This window comes from Cervus elaphus, chromosome 19, assembly GCF_910594005.1.
Source record: "Cervus elaphus chromosome 19, mCerEla1.1, whole genome shotgun sequence".
NCBI classification, from domain to species: domain Eukaryota; kingdom Metazoa; phylum Chordata; class Mammalia; order Artiodactyla; family Cervidae; genus Cervus; species Cervus elaphus.
Genome location: NC_057833.1, coordinates 94,904,380 through 94,925,348, shown reverse-complemented (window position 1 = coordinate 94,925,348; position 20,969 = coordinate 94,904,380). Strand labels below are relative to the sequence as shown.

The window sequence follows — 20,969 nt, the reverse complement described above, 5'->3', positions numbered from 1 at the left end:
GAACAGTCAAAAAGATATGTCACCAGAATATGAGCCCTCCAGGTCGGAAAGTGTTCAATATGTTACTAGGGAAGAGCAGAGGACAATTACTAACAGCTCCAGAATGAAGTGGCTGGGCCAAAGTGGAAATGCTCAGTTGTGGATGTGTCTGGTGGTGACAGTAAAGTCTGATGCTGTAAAGAACAATATTGCATAGGAACCTGAAATGTTAGGTTCATGAATTAAGATAAACTGAAAGTGGTCAAGCAGGAGATGGCAAGAGTGAACATGGACATCTTAGGGATTAGTGAGTTAAAATGGACAGGAAGGGGCAAATTTAAGTCAGATGACCATTATATCTACTACCATGGGCAGAAATCCCTTAGAAGAAATGGAGTATCCCCCATAGGCAACAAGAGTCCAAAACGCAGTACTTGGGTATAATCTCAAAAATGACAGAATGATCTTGGTTTGTTTCCAAGGCAAGCCATTCAACATCACAGTAATCCAAGTCTATGTGCCAACCACAAATGACAAAGAAGCTGAAGTCAAATGGTTCTGTGAAGACCTACAAGATCTTCTAGAACTAATACTAAAAGAAGATGTCCTTTTCATCATAGGGGATTGGAATGAAGAAGTAGGAAGTCAAGAGATAACTGGAGTAACAGGCAAGTTTGGCCGTGGAGTACAAAATGAAGCAGTGCAAAACCTAACAGAATTTTGTCGAAAGAACACACTACTCATAACAAACACCCTTTTCTAACAACACAAGAGACAATTCTTCACAGACATCACCAGATGGTCAATAACAAAATCAAACTGATTATATTCTTTGCAACCAAAGATGGAGAAGCTCTATACAGTCAGCAAAAACAAGACCAGAAGCAGACTACAGCTCAGATCATGAGCTCCTTCTTGCAAAATTCAAGCTTAAATCGAAGAAAGCAGGGAAAACCAGTAGGCCATTCAGCTATGACATAAATCAAATCCCTTATTTAGAAATACAGGCAAAGTGATGAATAGATTCAAGGGATTAGATCTGGTAGACAGAGTGCCTAAAGAACTATGGAGGGAGGTTTGTAACATTATATGGAGATAGTGACCAAAATCATTCCAAAGAAAAAGAACTGCAAGAAGGCAACCTCAGTGGTTGTCTGAGGAGGTTTTACAAATAGTTGAGGAAAGAACAGAAGCAAAAGTCAAGGGGAAAAGGGAAAGATATACTGAATACAAGAATGCAAGGAGTACTAAAAGAAATTCCATAGCTTGAAGGGAAGTAAAAACAGACAAAACTCCTTATCTATAAGAAAAAAATGAAGAGCACATTATTACATATTTGTGAATAAATGTGAAAACTATTTTCACCTGTTAATAATTATAAATGACAACTGGTTGCCTTAGAAAAACATAACATTAAATTCCATAGTTTATAATTTGTGTGCATGTAAAACACTATAGCAATGACATATAGGATTGAGGCACTGAAAAGTGCTTTGCAAACTTCTTAATTTTAGTTAAATTTTAAGTCTAAGCAGACTGTGGTAATGTAATAAAAAAATAATACAAAGAGATGTAGTTAAGAAGCACTGAAAGTAGGATTTAGGACTACACTAAAGCTTTTGACTGTGTGAATCACAATAAACTGTGGAAAATTCTGAAAGAGATGGGAATACCAGACCACCTTACCTGCCTCCTGAGAAATCTGTATGCAGGTCAAGAAGCAACAGTTAGAACCAGAGATGGAACAACGGACTGGTTCCAAATTGGGAAAGGAGTATGACAAGGCTGTATATTGTCACCTTGCTTATTTAATTCATATGCAGTGACTATCATGCAAAATGCCGGGCTGGATGAAACACAAGCTGGAATCAAGATTACCAGGTGAAATATCTATAACCTCAGATATGCAGATGACACCACCCTTATGGTAGAAAGTGAAGAGGAGCTAAAGAGCCTCTTGATGAGGGTGACAGAGGAGAATGAAAAAGCTGGCTTAAAACTCAACATTCAAAAAACTAAGATCATGGCATCCCTCCCATCACTTCATGGCAAACAGATGGGGAAACAATGGAAACAGTGAGATACTTTATTTTCTTTGGCTCCAAAATCACTGCAGATAGTGATTGCAGCCATGAAATTAAAAGATTCTTGCTTCTTGGAAGAAAAACTGTGGTCAACCTAGACAGCATATTAAAAAGCAGAGACATTACTTTACTGACAAAGGTGCATCTAGTCAAAACTATGGATTTTCCAGTAGTCATGTGTGAATGTGAGAGTTGGACCATAAAGAAAGCTGAGCACCAAAGAATTGATGCTTTTGAACTGTGGTGTTGGAGAAGACTCTTGAGAGTCCCTTGGGCTGCAAGGAGATCAAACTTGGTCAATCCTAAAGGAAATCAGTCCTGAATATTCATTGGAAGGACTGATGCTGAAGCTGAAGCTCCAATACTTTCGCTACCTGGTGAGAAGAACTGACTCATTTGAAAAGACCCTGATACTGGGAAAGATTGAAGGCAGGAGGAGAAGGGAACAACACAGGATGAGATGGTTGGATGGCAATTCTGACTTGATGGACATGAATTTGAGCAAGCTCTGGGAGTTAATGATGGACAGCAAAGTCTGGTGTGCTGCAGTTCATGGGGTTACAAGGAGTAGAAAGCAACCGAGCGACTGAACTGAAAATTTTTCATCCCCCGAAGGATTTGAGTTGTATCAGCACCAGATAAGGAATTTCAGAAAGACATAGGCTTCATCATTACTCTTCCTCTCAAAATTTGGGATTTGGGGCATATGACTTACTTTCAATTGTTTCTTTATCCCTCCCCAAAGCAGTATGTTCCATGAGACATGTTTCACTCTTGAATTACTGGGGCTCGTTCATATGACCATCATAGATGTTTGCATTAATAAACTCCGTTTCTGAATCACTCTCATGAATTAAAAACAAAACTAACAAGTAGTATTATATTTAGCTGTAGTTTTTGGCACCACTCCGTTTTATGCTTTCAATCTAACATTATTTCAGTATGTGGATAATGTCCCATGTAATTACTACTGAGAGATACAATACGAATTTTAAAAATCTATTTCACAAGCATGATTGCAGATAGTATACATAAAAGAAAAGTGGAAAATTCCAGTACTCCACTCCCATATGCTTTCCCCTAACTAAACTTTTCCCATAGTAGGGGCACTGCCAAGCTCTCTTTAGAACTTAATCTAACTTACTTTTGTCCAGTTCTGTTTCTTTACAGTGTCAGGGACCCCCAGTTTCTGTCAGTAGGTTGTTTTCGTCCCCTTGGACCACAGACCTGAACCTCTGCAGTTTGAAAACAATACTTGTGCCTAACAAAAGTAATTAACAAATGCCATTTTTCTCTCAGAAAACATAGGCAACTCAGCTCCTCCATCTCTCTCTCCTGGCACCCCTTGCTCGCTCCCTCCAACATCAAACTGGCCTACTCCAACCCCGTGGAAAGGAAAACAAATGCCTGGGCCCGGCGCCCCAGGGTTTCCAGCCAGCACTGCATCGCCAAAGCCAAGTCTCCAAGCCAAAGGGCTGGTGGGGGGTGGGGGTGGGGGGGAACAGATGCAAATTAACAGGGCTCTTAGGAAAGACTGGTTTTTTCTTCTCCGTCCTGGACTCTGAAATCTCTGTCTGGAAGCCTTGCCTCACTGGTTCTAGAAAGTGCCTCTCTGATTACAGGCCGCCGTCGACTTTCCTAACCTCACAGGAGAGCTGTGACAACTAATTCTTCCTCATTGCCTGCGCCTGGTGTTTTTACTTGCTAGCAGGCTCCAAGCCGCGGCCGCGCCTCCCGGAACCGCTGACCCCGACCGCGGACCTCCCAGCGCAGGGGCGGGGCGGGGAGGGGAAGGCACCCGGGGAGGGTCCCTGCCCGGGACCCCGCCCCTGGCCCGCGCCCCTCCCCCGCGGGACTCTTCGGGTTTTCATTTCAAAATCCTTTTCTTCCTTCTTTGTTTTTCGCCGCCCCGCCCCTTTGTCTTCCTCCGCGGATAAAATCAGACCCCGGGCCTGGCGTCCCGGATGCCGAGCGGACAGCTGGCGGGCGGTGAGTGGGACCGGGCGGGCGGAGAGCTGGGTCGCGGGAGCCGAGAACAGAGGTTCGAGGCCGGCGGACTCGAGGGCGCGCGCAGTCCTGGGCTCGATGCGCTCCGCGCCGCATCCTCGGGAGGTTCCCGAAGTTTTGGGGCGTCCAGAGGGAGCCGTCTCCGGCGCTGGGGGTGGGGGGATCGGTGCTCCCCCCGGGTCTGAAGTCGGCGGCCGTGGCCTTGGGACAGAGGCTCTGTTGGGGAGACCGTCCCTCCTGCGCAGAAGCGGCCCCCAGAGACCGGCTGTGTTGCGCCAACTCGCTGCGCCCCTTTCCCGCGTATCCTGCGCGGTACTGGGCTCCACTGGGGTCTCGGGCTGGCCCTCCCTCGGCACAGCGCTGGGGACCTGGGTCAGGTCGACTCGCAGGTAGGTTTTGCAGTCACTTCCGGACGTGCTTTTCTGGCAGAACCCATCACTTTTACATTCAGGTAAACTGGTGGAGAAGGAAATGGCAACCCACTCCAGTATTCTTGCCTAGAGAATCCTGTGGATGGAGGAGCCTGGTGGGCTGCTGTCCATAGGGTCACACACAGTCGGACACGACTGAAGAGACTTAGCATGCATGCATGTATTGGAAAAGGAAATGGCAACCTATTCCAGTATTCTTGCCTGGAGAATCCCAGGGACAGAGGGGCCTGGTGGGCTGCCGTCTATGGGGTCGCAGAGAGTCAGACAACTGAGCAACTTCACTTCATACCTGGGGGAGGGGGCTTGCAGAGTTTCGGGGAGCAGTTGCTTTGTTTCTATAGAATAAAACGTTTATATTTCAAGACTTAGAGTTTCCTTTCATTTGCTTTTCTGGTCTTATCTTCTCTTAGGATCTACAATTTAGTTTTTACTTTTTTGTTGCATGTTTAGTAGGTATCCATTCAAACTAGTACAAAGATGAAGATACTATGCAGTAAGGTTTTCCCACCTTCTTAAAAGGGTAAAGCTTTAGTATTTTTTATTGGGTGTGACTACATTAGCAGAAGGATAACCTCCATCTATCTATCACAATAAACCTGTCACGGGAAAACTTGGAACACTAGCATCATTTCCAGGAAACCTGGAAAAGCAAAGAATAGTCATCATCATATCCTGTGACGTTGTTGTGTAGGCCAATGAGGTAGGCAGGAGAACACATTAACATTCTGATTAGAAAAGAAGACACAAAATTAGCCCTTTTTACACATAATGCATTTGTGTACCTTGAAAACAACCTAAAATCTCATAAAAAAGAGAGAATTTAATGAAGTGTCTAATTGCATCTAACCACAATTTTAAGTTTTCAATGGATATTATATATCTAAAATAGAATATAGATTAAGACAAAATAAGCCATTTAATTGGCATGAAATAACTTGGAAAATGTATTTATAAAGAGACATAAAGCTCTAGAGACATAGATGAAAATATGCTACATGTGAGAATGTATAGGTTGAAAATACAGTAAAATACATTGTTCTAAAGATATAATTTCTCTGAAAGAACATATAAATTAAACAACATCATAACCAATTTTTTGGGGGGAAGGTTGATTTCAAAACAACTGTTCAGCTCAAGTGGAAAAACAACTACATGCCAGGAAAATTTCAATTCAAAGGAAAGTGTATATATATATATGGGGATTTTTACTATACAATAAAAGGTATTATAAAGCCATAATGATTTAAAGGCTGTAGAATAGGGAATAGATCTACCAAACAAGGAAACTGAAGAGACATATAAGAGTAAAAGGAAAGCTTACATTTGATAAGAATACTTTTAAAGTCAGGGAATGGAGAAGAAATAACATTTAATTGATCATATAGGACAATTAGGTATTTATTTGGGTAACCTAATAATAAAGCTTGAACTTTGCCTCACTTTTAACATACCAATGAAATGTAGATGATTTAAACAATTTAAGTCTTAAATATATGAAACAGAAAAACTGAATGAGTATTTGTGAGTGTGGCATGTGGAAAAGCATTTTTGAGACTGATAGAAAAAGCTAAAGCCCGTGTAGGGACACGATTCTTAACATTTGCAAGAAAAAGAAAAAAACATACAAATGGCAATTGTTAATAGAAGAAGAGCTAGTTTTCTAATGTGCCTAGAACTCTCTTTAAGGACTGAGGATTAAACAATCCAATTTGAGAATGGAAAGTGTTGCTCAGTGGTGTCCGACTCTTTGCAACCCCACTGACTGTAGCCTACCAGGCTCCTCTGTCCGTGGAATTCTCCAGGCAAGAATACTGGATTTGGTTGCCATGCCCTTCTCCAGAGGATCTTCCGGATCCAGGGATGGAACACAGGTTTCCCACATTGCAGGCAGATTCTTTACCATCTGAGAATAAAGAGTGTCAATTCAAAGTAAGAGAAACACAAATGACAAGTGGTAGAAAGACCCTCAGCCATGTTAACTATCAGGAAGATGCAAAGTAAAATAGACTTTGCCTGTTTCGCAGATTTTGAAAGTGTGATAATTCTCTAATAATGTAATGAGATAAATATACTCTTAGTGGAAATGTATTGATAAAACTTTTTTATGGTGATAACAAAATTTTCAAATACTCATTCACTTACTGAAATTCATCATGCTCCTAAGTGTGCAAATAAATATATAAATAAATAAATAAATATGTGTGTCAAAGGTGGTCATAGTAGGATTGTTTTTAATAGAAAATTTGCACATAGTTTTGTAACCATTGATTGGAATTTGGTTATATAACGTATTGTACATCTACAGTGGATAATAATAGTTTAAAACATTTGTTAGTTCTAAGTGTTCTAAAGTGAAAATATGTCCAAAGTTTATTATAAATTGTAACGCAAACAGAAACAAAGAAACAAGTTGAAACACAGTATGTGTAAATGTTTGTGTACATCTGTATGTTTATTATATATATGTGTGCTTTATCATGGTCTGGAATTGAACCTGCGATAGCTCTGAGGATGAGTATATTATTATGTATATTCATGTTCTGTTACATAGTTCCGTAATATATGCATGTTTATAAATGAAAAGTAATGTTATTATAATAGGAAAAATAAAATAATAGTAAGGATCTTGATGGATATGTTAGTTGTCATTCAGTGTAGAAGAAATATATTTTCTATCACAAAGCTTTTCATTTTGCTTGCTCAGTTTGCTTTCTCTTTGAATGCTCTCTTTCAGGTTCTTTCTTGAAAATCCCTTCCTTTATCTGGTTCCTTAGTATTGATTGCTATGATTTCCTATAGGCACACAATTGAAAAGTTGAAAAGTTTTGCCTGAGCGATTTCACAGCCTGTTAACATTTTTATAAACAGAAAACATTGTAATTTTCATACCTTTTATATTAAAGTAGCATTGTCCTAAAATCACTTTTATAGTACTCATTCTTCAGGAAAAGAGAGACACTGTCCTTTAAAAAGGAAAGTATTTAAAATTAGACTACATTTTTGTAGTAGTCTAATTCTTTTTGACTTTTTAGTCAAAAGAATGTATGGCAAAAATGTAGTAAAAATTAATAACAAATTCAAGAAAATGTTCTTAAAGTTTTAATAATATTCAGATAAATAACATAAAAATAATTTATAAAAACTAGCAAACAGTACAATGGGCACATGATAAACAGGCAGTTCACAGAAATGTAACTGAAAGTGACTTTTAAGCATATAATAAAAACTGCTCAAGATATGGAAAATAAACCTGAAATATTTCACCTTTCAGTTTGCAGTGACAAAACTTTTGATAAAACATAGTGTTAGGAATGTAACACAATTTTGTCTGGGTCTGGTTTGTGAGCTGATTCAGATTCATAGAGAAGAGTTTTATAGTAATATTAAAATAAAAATGCTCAAAACTTTATACAGGCAATTGTGCTTCCAAGGATTTGATACACAAATACACAGAGAAGTACATATAAATTTATTTCAGCATTGTTTGTAATGGCATACAATTGGGAACAGTTTAAATTTTCATCAAATAGCCTGTTGAACTGTGGTGTAGTCATTAAAAAAATAAGGTTATATGAACTGAAGTATAATCAACATCAAGATATTTTAATAAATGAAAAAGCAAAATAAAAGCCAGTATATAGGAGACTACCATTTGTATTAGAAGTTATCAGATGGTAGAAAATCTGCCAGGAGACTTAGGTTCAATCCCTGGGTCAGGAAGATCCCCTTGACAAGAGAATGGCAACCTACTCCATTCTTGCCTGAAGAATTCCATGAACAGAGGAGCCTGGTAGGCTACAGTCTATGGAGTCTCAAAGAGTTGGACACAATTGAGCGACTAACACACACACACACACACACACACACATTTGTGTTTGCTTAGAAAACCTCTTGGAAGACACAAAATGCAAAGAGAAGTAGGGTGTAGGTAGGAGGGATCCTTTTTGTGATAAGAGTATGTGTACTTTTGCTGATAATATTTTTAAATGGCTATTTTTGTACGTGTAAGATTTCTTAGTATGATTTTATCGTAGGTCTTCCTGTTTTGTTACAGTTTTTGACACTAGAAGACTAACCAAAAAATGACAAAATAATATATTTTCTGGTAATCTTTCAGATATCATGATTGGCATGGTCATGTTTCCTAAAACATCATGATTATGTTACTCTTCTGCTATTTCTTATACTCCAAGTAACAGAGTAACATGCCCCTCTGAAAATTAAAATAAAGAAGCTTGATATTCTCTTTTAAACAGTTAAACTGTTTGGTAAAAGTTATGTATCAACTGTGACTATCAGTTTGCTCCTGTTTAATCAAATTCTTTTGTTTTAAAATAAAGCCACATAACCAACTTCTTCCTAAAATGAAGGAAATATCCTGTCATAGACTTTTGTTTGGAAGGAACCATGATGAGACTAAAATAAGAAAAATGTATAAAATATAAAAACTTAATATACATTGATCAGATTTTGCCAACATTTTCATTTATTCATAATGAAAATAACTGTTTAATATTGTATGACTGATTTCATGCAAATATATAATTAAATATTTATTCCATGTTCTAGATTCCATGTATCTCTGGGACACTTAAATTGTGTGTTTTATTCCAAGATAACAGACCTAAGTTTATCTTGTTAGTGCAGGCCTCTGTAATTGCTTTTTGAGTAAGATAGTTTCTTCATTCCAGTGCATGTAACAGCAACCTATTAAGTTGCGCAAGCGTGAAATAAGAATGACTGAATTGTTCGCAATCACTGGACTTTATTCATACTGAACCCACTCAACTATCCAGTCCCCTTGTAATCAAGACACTTATAAAACTAATCACCGCAGTACACCACAGGAGCCAAGACTTTGGTTTCAAATCTAGAAAGAGTATTGTGCTTGAAAGTGTGTGTAAACTTTTCATCTTTGGTGAACCTGAGTTCTTTTTAGTTAAAATCACTTTAGGAGAGTAGATTGTCAGTTCTGTTTCTCTTTATTTGTTTTCATTTCAGATTGTAAATTCTGTTATACATTTCTTATAGAAAAAATTGTAAAGGAAATATGGTTTGTATTTTAGTGTCTCTAGATCTTTAATACATTTTTAAGACAAAGCTATCCATGTTATAATTATGCAGATTATTATAAGCATTTTGATTATTTTGCAAATTATTTCTGACCATACTTTTTAAAGAAATGTGACTTTATAATGTTTCAGTATAATGTGTCTTCTTAGCTATTGTGCTAGATATTTATGTAGTTTAGAATTACTACTGTTTCATTCTGTACTACTTTTGTGAGAATGAGAATGTATCACTTAAAATCCTACAACAATATTTTGGATTTCTCTTTACCTTTAGAGGAAATTTACTTGGGTTTACAAATGAAGTTTGAGGGGAAAAAATAGGTATTGTATTAGTAAACTGAAGGTTTAATCGAATTTATTAAGGTAATAATTCTTTTAGAAGAGGGGTATTTTTGAGTGAAGGATAGACACATATAGATCTGAATTTGAGGGGGTCAAATTTGAGGGTGTCAGTGGGAGAGGGGGCAGTGAAGGATATGTAAAAACCACTTGGAAAATGGTTTCAAACCTCATAAGCTTTGTGAAAAAGTCTTCTAAAATTAGTGATTCTCAGAGTGAACCAACAGCATCAGCTCATCCTAAGTCATATTTGGAACAGTTCCAAACTTCTTTTATGTAATTATCCACCTCATCCTTGAAAATCATCATATGTGATTGCTGAGGTGCAGGACTTTTGTGCAAGAAGAAACTTTGGAAATTAATTATACAGGTATACTTACATTCTTGTCTGGGTGTGTTCTGTGTGTCACAAGTTCTATGAAATATTTGCATAGTTTTTCTTCAATTTCAACATGATGAAAGTTTTGTAATTTTGCACTCATGAGAACAAACGGAGTTATATTATTTGGATAATATATGTAGCAAATTTGACTTTCTGAAATATTTTTGATAAGAGTGGAGTGTTTAAGACAAAGATATATCTACATTCATTTTGAAAGTAGTAACATCAAATGATGAGTTAATGTTTGGAAAATCCTTGTAGAAGCATTGCATAGCCTCTTAATCCTTTTGAAAACTTCTGCTAATTACCCTTGAATAGCATTGTAACAAAAATTTTTAAAAAGACACTTGATTTAATGTCATAATCTAAAAATATTTATTCATTTAAAAATATCTTTAACAACTTGATCCAATTTAAAAATCTACACAAAATATCCTCTTTAAGTTTGTCTACAGGAGGTGTTAATTTTAATTTCAAATTTAATGTCTCAGTTGCTTTTGAGTTATTTTAATGTTGGAAATTTATGTACTTATAAAGGTGTTGAAAGAAGTTTTCCCAGTGGAAAAGAAGTAAAACACCTGCACGGTTGATCATGTCCCTGTTTCAGGGCATCATTTTCTTAGTTCTTTATAATAGGTACATAAATATATGTTTCTGTACTTGAATAATTAAATATGCACAGTAGAAATGATATTTAATTCCTTTACTTAAAAATTGAATCTTCACCCCCAACATGAGGGAATAGAGAAAATGAGAAAATATTGGGGCATTCTGCAACTCTTACTGAGCTATGGGGATTCCTCTTTCCCTCTGCTTTAGCCAAGACGGCAGGAATTCTCTGGACTCTGTCCACTTGGCAACTGCTACTGTGTGTCAGGCTGCATTAAAATAGTGTTACATCAGGAATACCAGAGAAAAATTAGGAAACTGATTCTGGTTGGAGAGCGTTTCCCATTATGCTCTTCTTCACCCAAGCTCTTGCTACTGTTTAATTTTCAGGACCCTTGAATGCCCAATCATTTTGTCTAGATTAAGTGCATTCGGTGGTATATGTTTACTGAATCTGACCCAAAACTGGAACATGTGACCTCTGAAGAATTTTTTTTCCTCTGGATTCATGGACCATTTCTCTCCTAATTATACACATACTTCAAAAACCTTACAAAAGGGAAGTTGAAAGGGAGCTCAGTAGAGGAGCCTGTTTTCATTTTAGAGGGTAAAAGGAGGGTACAGTAATCGTAGTGGGGAGAGCTAGAGAGAGCAGTGAGTTGCAGAAAGTAGTTTTCAGTCCATTTGGAATATTAACCTGGCCTCTGATGATGGTTTTGAACAACCCCTTGCCCAGTTTATAGAACTGTGACCTTAATTAGATTATTTAAACTCATGGGCTTCTGTTTCCTTACCTATGTAATGAAAATTACAAGCCATCTCAAGCAATGTATGCAAAGTTCCTAAAATCTCATAGATAATTAGTAGTTGTTATCTAAAACTGAGACCCAATGATACTATTTTATGTATATTGTATTGTATCAGTTCAGTTGGGGAATTAATTAGCTCTCAATAGTATATTACTGCTTAAAAATTGCTTTAAATATTCTCTAAAAAATATTAAAATTTTTCACTTAAAAATCTGATTTTCTATTTGGCCTCATTCAAGATATTTTTGCTTCCCTGCTGGCTCAGCTGGTAAAAGACTCCACCTGCAATGCAGGAGACCTGGGTTCAATTCCTGGGTTGGGAAGATCCCTTGGAAAAGGGAATGGCTACCCACCCCAGTCATCTTGCCTGGAGAATCCCCATGGACAAAGGAGCCCAGCAGGCTACAGTCCATGGGGTTGCAAAGAGTCAGACATGACTGAGCGACTTAAGCACACATGCAAGGTATTTTTTTTTTTTTTCCTCTCAGGTTAGTTTTTATTTTTATTTTTTTTTCTTTTTATTTATTTATTTATTTTTTCAGTGGGTTTTGTCATACATTGACAAGGTATTTTTAAACTGAAGTGTAAAAACAGTTATCTGCTTGAGAATAGAAATATGACTTGTTTACCTAGGCTTCCCTGGGGAACATATTTACATATATAAATATGTGTATAACAGGTAAACAGTTTATATGTCATGTGTTTGGTATATAAAATACATATTTAGTTTATATAAATAATTTAATGTAGTTATCACTACATACAAAGTTGTAGAAATAGTATGTGGTCAAGAGAATTACATTTGTAATTTTTATGATGAGCACAAAAATATAATACTATAGACAATACAAAAGTGACAAAAATTTAAAAATTTAGGGGAACTAGCTCCATGTGAGTCAACTAACAATCAAAAAGCTTTTAAAGAAAGGAAATTTTAGAATATGCAACCCCTCCTTTTTTTTTTGTTTTTCCAGAGAAAGTGGTGTGTAAAGTGCATATGTCCTGTAGTCCTTCATGATCCAGAATCTGTCTTTGCTCAGTTGTGTTCGACTCCTTTTGACACCATGGACTATAGCTCGCCAGGCTCCTCTATCCATGGGATTTCCCTGGCAGAATACTGGAGCAGGTAGCCATTCCTTTCTCCAGGGAATATTCCCAACCCAGGAATGGAACCTGCATCTCCAGCTTGGGAAGCGGATTCTTTACCCCTGCACCAGCTGGGAAGCTCATCTTCTTCCTAAGCTCTATTTATATGGCAAGAAATCTTGCTGCATAATTTTTTTGTAAAATGAATTCTTCACCTACCTCATTCCATTTACTAAAGTACATAAACTGACTCAGTTTAAAATTTACAGCAAACATTTTTATTATCCATGGTAACGTTACATATGAATTAGTCTCTATAATCCACAAAACTTTTGCTGAGCCAAAAGGGATAGATTAATATAAATGTATCACCATTACTGTAAAAAACATTTCAAAAGCCAGACCCACCCAATTAAAATGAATTTTATATTCAGAAGAGTAGCATATCTGAATTAGTTGTTTCTGCTTTATGATTTTATTGTCTGTCACCAGAATGCTGTGCCTCACAGAAACAAAAAGCTCATTGAATAGTACACACAGTTGACCCTTAAACAACACAGGTGTGAACAGTGAGGATCCACTTACATGCAGAATTTTTTCACTAAATAAGAGCTATAGAACTGCATGATTGGAAGTTAATTGAATCTGAGGACGAAAGTGAACCAGGGACAAAAGGATGAACCAGAAAGTTATAGGTGGATTTTGGACTGCTGAGGGTCAGCACCTTGAGTCCTCGTTGTTCAGAGTCAGCGGTATTGTTCTACTTTCAGCTCTGTCCCACCTCAAAAATAAATATTGAAGAGTTTTGGTGTGCAGGAAAGGCAGGCAGCTGCACTGAGTAAAAGAAAAGCCCGGGCAAAATAGTAACATGGTCTAGCCTCAGGGGAACTGGATCTCCAGTCTGATTCTGCCTGAACTTCTTAGTAACTATACAGTGTTGGAGAAAAGTGAAAGTGTTAGTCACTCAATTGTGTCCAACTCTTTGTGACCCCATGGACTGTAGCCTACCAGACTCCTCTGTCCATGGAACTCTCCAGGCGAGAATACTGGAGTGGGTTGCCATTTTCTCTCCAGGGGATCTTCCCGACCCAGGCATTGAACCCAGGTCTCGGGAGTTGGAGGCAGGCTCTTTACAGACTGAGCCACCAGGGAAGACACAAAGAAAGAAAGTGAAAGGCCTTGGAGAATACCCCTTTAAAAGAAAAAAAAGTTTGTTTATTAATTTTTGGCTGTGCTGGATCTTCGTTGCTTCGTGGCTCTTCTTTAGTTTCAGGGAGTGGGACTACTCTTGCTATGGTCCATGGGCTTTTCGTTGTACTGACTTCAGTTTTGGAACACGGGCCCATGAGCTCTAGGGCTCTCCGGCTTCAGTAGTTGCAGCATGCAGGCTCTGTAGTTTTGCCTCCTGGGCTCTAGAGCACAGGCTCAGAAGTTGTATCACATGCGCTTAGTTGCTCTGTGGCATGTCGGATCTTCCTGGGCCTGGGATTGAACTCGTGTCTCCTGGATCGGCAGGTGGGTTCTTTACCACCGAGCCCCCAGGGAAGCCTGAAGAGCCTTTTTAATAACTTCTCTGTGCCTCAAGTTTTCACCTCTATTTTAGTATCTCTTCTATAAAGCTTTCTATGAAAATAATATTTGTAAACTTCCGATGAAGATGTTTTTAAATTATTTTTTTGAATACAAGTTAAAGATAGAAAGGGATCAACAATAATGGGTGATCTGATTTGATATATTGGCTACAAAAATAATAATCAGTTTTTGGGCCTCCAGTCCTTTTCATCCATCAAGAAATGTAAAAAATGTAAAAAAATATATATATATAAAAAAAGAAAAAAAGAGAGAGCAAAAGAACACATAATACATCTAATGAATTTACTGCAAGAATCTAGTTAAACCCTAAATGTATACAATTTGGGGTGGATCAGAGGCCATATTTCTGGATGCCTCTGTCAAATATGACTTGAACTAGTTTGTTTTCAGCAGTGATTTCAAGGAGGCTACCCCTAAACATGTGTGTTTAGATTTTCTTTCTTTCAAAAAAGTAGTTAACCAGCTATTACAATATTCAATCCAGAATCCACAGGCAAGCTAAATCAGAGACAATGCATCTGTTGCTTTTAAACCTCCAATATGGGGGCTGTTTCACTAGGCAGCCATCAAATTTACACTTGTCTTTATTTTGCTTTGTTTGAATAAATTAACAAGTTTAATATGATGTGGGATCTTCCCCAGTGGCTCAGGAGCAATAGATATTTAAAGGGTCACTTATAAAAGGAAGCATCAACAATTCTTTTGAATATAAGTTAAACATTCAGAAAACTAAGATCATGGCATCTGGTCCCATCACTTCATGGCAAATAGATAGGGAAACAGTGGAAACAGTGGCTGACTTTATTTTTGGGGGGCTCCAAAATCACTGCAGATGGTGATTGCATCCATGAAATTAAAAGATGCTTACTCCTTGGAAGGAAAGTTATGACCAACCTAGATAGCATATTAAAAAGCAGAGACATTACTTGGCTAACAAAGGTCCATCTAATCAAGGCTATGGTTTTTCCAGTGGTCATGTATGGATGTGAGAGTTGAACTGCGAAGAAAGCTGAGTACCAAAGAATTGATGCTTTTGAATCATGGTGTTGGAGAAGACTCTTGAGAGTCCCTTGGACTGCAAGGAGATCCAACCAGTCCACCCTAAAGGACATCAGTCCTGGGTGTTCATTGGAAGGACTGATGCTGAAGCTGAAACTCTAGTACTTTGGCCACCTTATGCGAAGAGTTGACTCATTGGAAAAGACCCTGATGCTGGGAGGGTTTGGGGTCAGGAGGAGGAGGGGACGATAGAGGATGAGATGGCTGGATGGCATCACCAACTTGATGGACACGTGTTTGAGTAAACTCTGGGAGTTTGTGATGGACAGGGAGGCCTGGCATGCTGCGACTCATGGGGTTGCAAAGAGTCGGACACGACTGAGCGACTGAACTGAACTGCAATGAAAAGTTTCTGAGTACCTACTATTTTGTAATACTTTTGCATTAGTGGTTCTTTAAAATCTATTAAGCCATCATATCAGTTAAACTTTCTCTTTCAGAGGAGCACATTATTATTTTTAATATTTAAGGAATTAAGAATTCTATTCACTGGGATGGTAATACAAAAGAAAAATTTCCATAGTATATGGGCAAAGTTTAAAGGAAGATAGTATTTAATATTGAGATGGTCCCTTAGATATGATTTATGTTTAAACTGAAGAATACTTGTTAGAAAATAACAAAATATTCCCTAAACTGTAAAAAAACCTTCACCTATAGAACATGAATCCTTCTTACATTGTTTTAGTGTTAGGGAATGGGCAGAGATAATGTACAAATATTTATGTAAATAGAAATTTTATAGCATTGATCATAATACCAAAAAAAGTCTAAACAATAAACATGGAATAGTTTGAACAAATTAAGCTCCAGTCATTGGTACCTAACATTTAAATATTAAATTTATATAATTTAATATAAACATTATATATAATTATATATACATATATATAATTATAATAACATTATAAACAAATATATAAATATAATTAATATAAACATTAAATATTATATAAATGTTAAATAAATATCCACAGTATTTCTGAAATGAGTGACAAAGGTGTGATATCTTTAATATAGTTTTAATTTTCTACTCTTTTAAAAGTGTATTACTAAATAAATCCATTTATCTTAATAACATAAGATAATTAATGTCACTGCCCTAAACTAGAAGCAAATCCTGCAGACACTTAGCTGTGCTTTACTCATTTGTCATTATTTTAGTGGCAAATACAAAAAAGCTCTCCAGCAGTATCTCCACTTTCTTTCTTCTAGTTCTTTCCAATTTGAAACTCCTTACAAGCAATGCTCATGAAATCACATCCGGTAAAACAGCTACTGACCCAGTTAACCTCTTGGACTGTTTAATAAATTGATAACAAATTGTTTAATAAATTGTTTAACAAATTGGTAACAGACAGACAAGAAGTTCAGGCAAGGTTTCATTGGGGTTCATGCTGCAGCGCGTGGAGCGAGAACCAAATGCAGGTGGCCTTGCTAGTTCCCCAAGGAGGCGGCAGGCTGCTTTCCTGAATGGGCTGAGGACGGGGGCGGATCAGTGAGTGGAGAGGAGGCATAGCTTAGGTGGCGTGCCCACCCCTCCCATGGTGCTGTGTGCAGTGACCATGCACAGTACTCTTCTTCTGCTCTAGGCACTTCAGAAATGGTTTGTGGTCTTTTTGTATCTTACTGTTCATAACTGCCCCACTCTGCAGGCCTGTAGTTATTTTCAGTCCCTTATAGTTTGTATTCTGTTGCTCAAGGAGATGAGGGTTCCAGTTTCCAGCCTGTCTTAAAACCCTAATCTCTGATGGTAGGAGATGGGAATTTTTGGTGCCAGCCTAAAACCCAGGATAAAGTCTTACACATGGATGCTGAGTAATCCATGATAAATGACTGAATGACAGACAGCATTTTTTAAACTACATTTTAATACAGACATGTATTCTTGGTCTCTTTACCAGTTAGTTAATTTTACCTAGTGAAGTGCACACTTGTCCAGGATTTGCTCTGTGCCAGGCACTGTGTTAAATGCTACCCGAATGTAACCTTGGTCAGTCTTCACAACAGTTTGTAAGGTGGATCCAACTGTCATCATGTCTATGACACACAGGACTGAGGAACAGAAAGGTCACTCAAGGTCACAGAGCTATCTGTCTGTCTGGGATTGATTTGTCTGAGCCACTATCCATCCTGTGTGAAGTGCGCTGGCATACACAGTTTACCAGCTACCCTCCTCCAAGTATCCTATCTTGTCTGCAAAGGATATCACCCCCTAAAGGTTATATATTAAACCCAACTAGGGGACTGTGGTGGCTTCCTAGGTAGCTTAGTGGTACAGAACCCACCTGCCTATGCAGGAGATGCAGGTTCGATACCTGGGTAGGGACGATCCCTTAGAGAAGGAAATGGCAACACACTCCAGTATTCTTGCCTGGGAAATCCCATGCGCAGAGGAGCCTGACAGGTCACAGTCCATGAGATCACAGAGTTAGACACAACTGCGTGACTAAACAACAACAAAGGGACTGTGATAGATGGACTAGGACTTTGCAAGACCCAGCTGTATTTCCTGCTGCTACTCAGAAACTGAATAGACAGAAATTTCAGACTACTCAGAAATTGTATAGACAGGGACCTCTTGCTTCCTTTTCTCTCTTCTCACAGTGGAAGGCACTGGAGGCAGGCAGAGCCCAAGGTTTTAGATTTCATATGCAGGTTTCCAAGCCTAGTGCCTAAAGAACTGCAAGATTCTCATGTGCCCAGAGTCTCTCTTGCCAAGAGATTAGGACTGCTGCTGCTGCTGCTAAGTCGCGTCAGTTGTGTCCGACTCTGTGCAACCCCATAGACGGCAGCCCACCAGGCTCCCCCGTCCCTGGGATTCTCCAGGCGAGAGCACTGAAGTGGGTTGCCATGTCCTCCAATGCATGAAAGTGAAAAGTGAAAGTGAAGTCCCTCAGTCGTGTCCAACTCTTAGCGACCCCATGGACTGCAGCCTACCAGGCCTCCATCCATGGGATTTTCCAGGCAAGAGTACTGGAGTGGGGTGCCATTGCCTTCTCCGAGAGACTAGGACAGATTCTAGTAAATTGTTGTTTAGTCGCTCAGTCATGTCCTTCTCTGAGACTCCATAAATAGTAGCTCGCCAGGCTCTTCTCTCCCTGAGATTCTCCAGGCAAGAATACTGGAGTGGGTTGCCATTTCCTCTTCCAAGGGATCTTCCCACCCCAGGGATCAAACCCGCGTATCTTGCATTTGGCAGGTGGATTCTTTATCCCTGTGCCACCTGGGAAGCCATTCTGGTAAATATTCAACTGTGAAGAGCTGCTGCTCATTTTTTAGTTTTGTGATTGAAGTTTCAGACATCCCTGGTATGGCTGTAGGGCTTTATTGTGGTTTTATTGAACTTTGCCAGTGTGTCACTGTTTACAAAGGTGAAATTGCAGAGTGAGAATATAAAACAGCTGCAGTGTTTGTTACAGCAAGCAGTATTCAGGAAAATGCTCCTTGCTGGGAGATGCCATTTAAGATATCAGCGCTGCCTTGCACAGCCGCAAACCAGCTTCCCCAACCTCATCCTACTATGTCCGTGTCTCTTTTCCCTCTTAATTACATTTCACTTGGCTTCAGTTAACCTGTAAGTAACTTCAGCCTTGAAAATGCCAAGGCCTCTACAATTAAGAGATCTGTGGACCGTGTAATGCTAGCCTATTACGGAGACACAGCTCAGTTTTCTGATTTCCACTTGATAGAAAGCCAAAAGTCAGCCTTAGTTCAACTTTTGGCACTTTTTCACCTTGCTGAGTGAGAAATCTGAAACAATTCAGTGAATTTTAAGAGAAGATTAAGTTAGCAACATTCGTGATTGTACCAGTTGAACATTATCCTGCTTTGTAGAACATTCTTGATAAAAACCATATTGTAAAGTTTACATGAAAGGGGAAAGAATTTAGAGTGGTGAAAAAAAGAAACCAGTGGCTCAAAGAAGGGAGGAGGTGAATTCCATGAGTACCTGCAGCTTGTGAGGCAATGTGTAGGTGTACTTTACTTTAAATTCATTGATATCCATTACTTTAAAAAACATTTTTATAGATTTAAAAGTTTTTCAAGATTTGTTTATTTTTTCAAGCTGTTTTTCAATCACTCAAATCACATTTGAATGCTAATTTCTGCCTGGTGTGGTTGAGAACTGTTATTTTTCTTTACACTGTGACAACCCGAACGTGCCTGGTCAAAGGTTTCGCCTGCCTTGTGCTCAGTTCACTTCAGGTCAGTTCAGTCGTTCAGTCGCTCAGCCGTGTCCGACTCTTTGCGACCCCATGAATCACAGCATACTAGGCCTCCCTGTCCATCACCAACTCCCGGAGTTTACTCAAACTCATGTCCATTGAGTCGGTGATGCCATCCATTCATCTCATCCTCTGTCAACCCCTTCTCCTCCTGCCCCCAATCCCTCCCAGCATCAGGGTCTTTTCCAATGAGTCAACTCTTCTCATGAGGTGGCCAAAGTATTGGAGTTTCAGCTTCAGCATCAGTCCTTCCAATGAACACCCAAGACTGATGTCCTTTAGGATGGACTGGTTGGATCTCCTTGCCTTGTGTTAAAAATACAGTTTTCCAGGCCCGCACCCCAGAGGTTCTACCTTGCTTTTGGCGTCCAGAATTGCATAATTTTTCCTTCGAGTTTTTTTTTTTTTTCACAAAGATGTTTTTATTTTGTTTATTTTGGCTGTACCACTCCGCTTATGGGATCTTCCTTCCCTGTCCACATGCTTGGCCATGAAAGCATGAAGTCCTAACCACTGGACCACCAGGGAATTTCCATCCTCTAAGTTCTTTTTGTAATAAAATTATTCAAATTTCTATCTTCACTTAGCTCTAGCAGTTGTTAACATTTGTCATTTTGTACTATGCTATGTACTGTTTGTCACTATAGACAGATGGATGGATAGATGGATGGATGGATGGATGAATAGGCAGTTGGATAGATATCTAGATAATTTAGCCCCTTTTCACTAAGGCACTCAATAATCTGTTCTAGTTACTTTCTGTCACATATCTTTGACAGCAATCCCCAGGCTTAATATAGAAAGGAACAACGTAAATTTAGTTAGAAACTTACACTCAACATATACCTGTCACATGGTTCGTCACAATAAAAAAGAAGCCCTTTTTATTGTGAATAATGTCATACATACAAATATGCAAATTTAAACATACATATACTCTTTTAAAACTAGTTATAACCCATCACCCCTGTTCATACCACCCTGTTAGAACTAGAACATTAGCAGGAAGTTCAGGCCCCTTGAGGATCAGCGCTGAACACTTGTCCTACATCACTTCTCCTCCATATGTAACCATTTTCCTGAATTTTGTGTTAATAATTCCCTAACTTTTCTTAAGTTTTCTCCCATACATGTATCAGAAAAAAGTTTTTGTTTCATTTTCCTGCTTTTGAATATTCTTAAATGGATTCATATGTGTTCTCCTATGATTTATTTTGTTTTTTTTGTGTTGTAATTTTGAGATATATCAGTATTGATGGGTATGGCAGGACTTCCCAGTGGTCTCAGTTG

General features: G+C 38.5%; 1 protein-coding gene across 3 annotated transcripts in view; it reads left to right on the top strand.

Annotated features, from left to right (window-relative positions):
- Positions 1 to 3,653: 3,653 nt before the first annotated feature.
- PLSCR4 (phospholipid scramblase 4) overlaps positions 3,654 to 20,969 on the top strand; it is a 44,240-nt gene continuing 26,924 nt past the window's right edge. The window contains exon 1 of one of the 3 annotated variants that reach the window (XM_043874544.1): positions 3,654 to 4,052. In XM_043874544.1, coding sequence (XP_043730479.1) covers positions 4,028 to 4,052 — 25 coding nt within the window. In that variant the 5' untranslated portion in view covers positions 3,654 to 4,027. Of the gene's footprint in view, positions 4,053 to 4,072; positions 4,460 to 20,969 lie in introns of those variants that run through there. The other 2 variants (XM_043874542.1, XM_043874543.1) reach the window with 2 other exon arrangements.